The sequence below is a fragment of the Cololabis saira genome, chromosome 14 (genome assembly GCF_033807715.1).
Source record: "Cololabis saira isolate AMF1-May2022 chromosome 14, fColSai1.1, whole genome shotgun sequence".
Taxonomy (NCBI): Eukaryota; Metazoa; Chordata; class Actinopteri; order Beloniformes; family Belonidae; genus Cololabis; species Cololabis saira.
Window position 1 is genome coordinate 6,371,109 of NC_084600.1, and position 5,637 is coordinate 6,376,745.

At 44.3% G+C, this 5,637-nt stretch overlaps 1 protein-coding gene across 1 annotated transcript; it reads right to left on the reverse strand.

Moving 5' to 3' along the window:
- Positions 1–1,881: 1,881 nt before the first annotated feature.
- msx2b (muscle segment homeobox 2b) lies at positions 1,882–4,548 on the reverse strand. Its single transcript, XM_061739476.1, has 2 exons — positions 4,063–4,548; positions 1,882–3,156 (listed from the first exon to the last, which is right to left on the reverse strand). Exons 1-2 carry the CDS (start codon positions 4,445–4,447, stop codon positions 2,702–2,704), a joined length of 840 nt encoding a protein of 279 aa, XP_061595460.1. The 5' UTR covers positions 4,448–4,548; the 3' UTR covers positions 1,882–2,701.
- Positions 4,549–5,637: the final 1,089 nt, after the last annotated feature.

Sequence of the window (5,637 nt, forward strand, 5' to 3'; positions counted from 1 at the left end):
AGCGTCAGCCTCCCCCGAGAGATGGAGGGATTTATCTGCAATTTTCACTGCACGAGCTCGTAAAACTTGCTGCTTCATGTCACGTGTGTGACTCTGGGGAAAGCGGTCATTGTTTTGGCACGAAAACTGAAAAGATTACCGTAAACTCGGGCCATTTGGCGTCATCAAGAGACTTTCAGGTACACTTGTGTTTAACTCCCGGGGGTCGCTCATCTCAGCTGAAATAAATCAATTCCCTGACCAGGAGGCATCAGCGGTACTCAACATGTATGTGCACGTTCTGGGTTGTTCTGGGAAATACCAGCAAATCTGTAAAAATAGACACCTTTTATGTGGCATTTCTAAAGCAACTGGAAGACTAACCAACATTTGGCAGCTGTTTTGTTTTCCCCTCTCAAAAAGACACCTCCCTCTGTTTTGGGTTTGGTAGAAGAAAATGTGCTTGTAAATAATTCTCAACACATTTTCAAAATCTTGATTTGATTGAACGTTTGCCCGTGGTCCTATTTTACCTAAAAGGGCCTCAGTTAGGAGATTATAAAACTGGTGACTGGAAACTTTCGTGACTTGTGTTGTAACCACTATTTTTATCCAGACGGGAAGGGACAGGGCTGGAGTGGCTGCTGTTCCCCCAACGGCCACTAGAGGGAGACGGAGACAATACACGGCTTTGAGCGGCGCTCAGTCACATGGCGCCTTTAAGTAACATTCAGAACCACAACTATGACCAATCACTGACAAATGAGCATTAACTAACAGTGGCAAAAACAAATCCCCATTACTAAAGACAACCCCACACAAAAAACACCTCTTTATTGGATTCTGCTCCACTGAGAGCCAACAGGCCCCCACGACGCGGGCAAACTTGATGTTTCACGAGAGATCCACAGCCACTGCTGCCAATCTGCACTTCATTAGGCTGATTGCTGGGCCTGTGTGAGCCACTCGCCTCTCCCGGCCCCTGCGCCTTGTTCTGATTAAAGAGGAACCTCGTAAATACACCGCTGCATATAAACAATTTCCTCGTCACATCAAAGTCACACGGAAGTTGTAAGCTGCGTCTGCGGCGCCACACAGCGTCAAAACCCGCCTGCAGCTCCACAAAACACGGCAGGGCCGTGGGAGAATCACGCCAATTCAGGCCCAGGTTAACAGCGGTCATTAACTCATTTAATGAGGAAGGAGGAAATAAATCTAAAGAGATTAAGAGCTCTAGTGTGTGTGTGTGTGTGTGTGTGTGTGTGTGTGTGTGTGTGTGTGTGTGTGTGTGTGTGTGTGTGACCCCACTCTGACAAGCCTGATTGGTAATAAATAAGCAATCTGATTTGAACTACACTGCAATTTTTTCCCAATCAACACACTTCCCACAAGCAAAAAGAGATTATTTAACTGGAAACCATCCTTAGTAAAGTCACGTTTTAACGAAAAGTGGCAGTGATCACTGTCTATCACTATCTGGAAACTAATGCAGCTCACATCAATACCTCAGTAGTACTCATCACAAAAATTAAAAAAGGTCTATTTCAGCGTTATAAGCAAAGGAGGGCAACAGTTTCACCAACACAGTGATGACAGCGACTATCTGAGCAGCCGGGTAATTGATGGGCATCATTTATGGCCTGTCAAACATTGCCTTGAACTGACCGCTCTCTGATGGGAAACAGACATGAAATTAAACCAACCACCCAAACACACACACACACACACACACACACACACACACACACACACACACACACACACACACACACACACACACACACCCAGAGCCACTGTATCTGCAAAATGCTGAGCACGAAGGAATAAAAACCATGACGAATAGCTGCTTTCACTCCAATATTGCTTGAAATCTTTCAAAATCAGTCACGTTGGAAGGAAATATAGCTGCTTGTGCTACTTTATTCTTTCACAAAAAGAACATGTAAAAGTCAAGAATCTGAACAACCTGAACTTCAGATGATTTTAAAAAGGGGTTTAGACAGAAACTGCATAGCACATATAGTCCCTTCAAGAAGAAGGCAGTATAAATACACATTTGGTGAGTGGTATCGAACCATATTCTAAAAAACCTGTGATAAATACACAGTTTGGTGCATTCATACAGTCCCAGAACTGTATTTCATGGAGAATAAATATTTCTGTTCTCAAATTAACAATGAAAATCTGTTTATTCCTACAGGAGAGAAAACATCGGCAGAGTTGGGATCTGAATAGACACGGTCACTTAACAACAACAAAAAATCTGTTAGTTTTTTTTTTCCTTCTTTTAAGGCAATCATGTTTTTGAAGCCGAAGGCTTCACTGATATGTTTTTATCTGGCCTGAGTGGTCGAAACGCAGGTTCATCCACCCGAGCATCCTGGGAGTAAGGCCGTCTCTGATGAGTAGCGAGCTTTAATGCGACGGCTGTCTGTGCTTTGGTGCCGGGCGCGGGTCCACGGCCCGCTCAATTATTGCAGATGTGCTCAAGTGAAGAGTAGAAACCCCTCCTCGCTCAGGCCAGTCGTGTAAACAGGCAGTCCAATGGCGCAAGAGAGGAGGTATTTTCATCCTCGCTAGGTGGGAAAAAAATAGACTCTTTATTTGGTTTGAAGTGCTCTGAAAGTTGCACTTCTTCTTGTGCAGAAGATATATATTATACAGAAAGATTTTTTTTTCTGTCCACTTTAGAAGGCCGGATAAGATATTTTATTTCCATTTTTTATGATAAGTGGTACATGCCGTAGCCCAGAGGCGCCGCGTAGAGTCCTAAGTGTGTGATGGGCAGTACGGGTCTGTGGTGGTGATGGAAGGCGGAGTACGACTGTCCGTACAGAGACATGGCGCCCAGTGACAGAGGTAACGTAAAGCCAGGGTGTAAAGCTCCCGTGGCAGTGGCCGTGGCCACCGCCGTCTTGGCGTCCGAGGCCATCTTGAGTTTCTCCAGCTCGGCCTCCTGGAGCCTCTTGGCTTTAGCCCGGCGGTTCTGGAACCAGATCTTCACCTGGGTCTCCGTCAGGGTCAGGGAGGAGGAAAACTCGGCCCGCTCCGCGATGGACAGGTACTGCTTCTGCCGGAACTTCCTCTCCAGAGCCAGAAGCTGGGACGTGGTGAAGGGGGTGCGAGGCTTTCTGTTGGTCTTGTGCTTCCTCAGCTGACAGGAGGGAGTGATGTGACCTGAGAGGAGGAAGATGTGAGGATGACAACTGCATCTGTACAAAATCCTCTGATTATGACATTATGATAAACACCCAGGAGCTGGCTCCACCAGGAGAAATTAATTATTTTTTTTTCAATTCAGGGTTCCTACACATTTTTCAAGGTCAAATTCAAGCACTTTTCAAGCACTTTCAAGGGTCATTTTCAAAATCTTCAAGTACCTTATTGCTGGGGTAAAATATCTACAGGAATATATACACTCAAAATAATTTTTTCTGCTTTTTATCACAATTATGTACATTGTATCGTGCTGTAAACGTCTAGTTATGTTTCATCTTACTGATTGTATTTCTCCTTGTAATAACTAAACTATACAGTCTGATCCCAATTTTGTGAAAGACGCAGAGTTATAATTTCAAGCACCTAAACTAAAATTCAAGCACTTTTCAGGCCTTGAAAACACAACATTGAAATTCAAGCACTTCCAAGGATTCCAAGCCCCTGTAGAAACCCTGTCAATTCAATCTTATTTATATAGCGTCTATTACAACAGAAGTTGTCTCTGGAAAAGGACTACAATAACGTAACAGGCTATAGACTTGAACAGAAATGGAAGTGAAGCCACAGTTGTGCCTTTTTAACACCATAATAATAATAATAATAATAATAATAATAATAATAATAATAATAATAATAATAGTAATAATAATAATAATAATAATAATAATAATAGTAAAAATTATAGTAATAATAATAATAATAATAATAATATATTTCCAGCAGCACGTGAACGCCTCTCCGTGATTAAACGGTAAAAGGGGGCATTTTATGCAATAAAGTTTAGTTATTAGTGACACAAAACACAGCTGACTTTGACTGGAGAAAGTGGAGTTTGTCCTAGTTGGGAGTGAAACGTGAACGTACGTGGTTGCGAGTGGAAGCCGGCGTGGAGCCAGGACGAGCAGTCCTCCGGCTCGGACGCCTCGGACTTGACCGGGCTGCGGGCGTCGATCCCGGGGCTGCGGGAGTCGTCCTCCCCGGGGGGGATGCGGGGGTCGCCCCCGGGGCTGCGGGTGTGATCCCCGGGCGGGCTGCGGGGGTCCCCCCCGGGGCTGCGGGCGTCTTCCCCGGGGGGGATGCGGGTGTGATCCCCGGGCGGGCTGGGGCTGTCCGCCCCCGTCCTGCCCGACATCAGCGCCTCCACGCTGAACGGGTGCCGGTGCCGCCGCAGCGCCGGGGCCGCGCGGGGACCGTCCTCCTCGGACGAGCTGCAGCCCTTAAACTCCTTCCAGGTCTCCCGGGAGGCCATCGCTGTCCTCCGGGCTCTCCGCCGAACACACAGGTAAGTGAGGCCGGAGCTCCGCCGTGGTGCGCTGGTGCTGGTGCTGGTGGTGGTGGTGCTGGTGACTATGATGATGATGATGGGATGTCAGTGCGGGAACTCACCTCACATGGTTGACTCGTAAACATGTAGGAGGGCGGTGATTGGTCAACGCCGGCCCGCGTTGACCAATCACCGACGAGCTACATGTTTACGAGTCAACCCGTGCTGCGTTTACGACGGTAGGAAACTGGCGCTTTGTTTTTAAGGAGAGCAGAACAACTTTGTACTAATAGACCCCTTTCCGTGTTTGTAAACAAGTATGACGTAGGCAAGCTGCGCGCGCATTGTTGCGGCAGAAAGACGGAGTTCATGACAGTTTACACCAGCCGATTGACGGAAAAAGATCGTGGAAATTACGTTACTAAACTAACTGTGGCGGATGGAAAGCAACTTCCTTCCCGGAGGAAGATATCACAAAGTGGCCCGATGTCCAATGGCCGGATATTCATCTGTATTTGGTTGAGAAACCTAGTGTTTACACTCAGGAGAAGCTGCGACACTGTCAGCAGCTGTCACAGCTGAAGTTTGTAAAGAATTATGACAGTCAACTGAATGTATTTTATACACTAGACATTTTAAGTTATTTTATATTTATATTTCATATTTATTTAATTTATCTTATTATTTTTGTTAATTTACCGTGTCCCCTTTGTTTCTTAATGAGTTTCATTAAGCATTGCCTTTGAATGAAAGCCATGTCATGTGTACCTTTGTCTGTGTTGGCTGAATGAAGTTGATAGTTATTTTTAAAAAAATTAAAAATTAAAAATTATATGAGCTTTATTGTTCATCCTGCATCTCACATTATCACCATTAATTTACAGAAACATATTCCCACTAATATGATAAAAAGAAAAACATTAAAAGGCATATAATGCAAAATACTGTTTTTTAAAACTTAGTTAATTATTTTTAGGTAAATTCATTATTTTTATTTGACGGTTTGTGGGGATTAATATATCTATCATATACCTGAGTTTGATATACAACACATATAGTGAATATATGTATATTTGTGCAGCATATTTACAGCTGTAGAAGTTGGATGTTTGTAGCTTTAAAAAGAGAAAATAATCAATACATTTACACAATCAGCAAGAAAAAACAAATAACTC

What these genes read in the sequence shown, in the direction of transcription:
- msx2b (XM_061739476.1), bottom strand. Translation starts at nt 4,447, where the DNA reads ATGGCCTCCCGGGAGACCTGGAAGGAGTTTAAGGGCTGCAGCTCGTCC. An exon ending in CGGCTTCCACTCGCAACCAC is followed by an intron (nt 3,157 to 4,062) that starts GTACGTTCACGT and finishes TCCTCCTCTCAG; the next exon opens with GTCACATCACTCCCTCCTGT.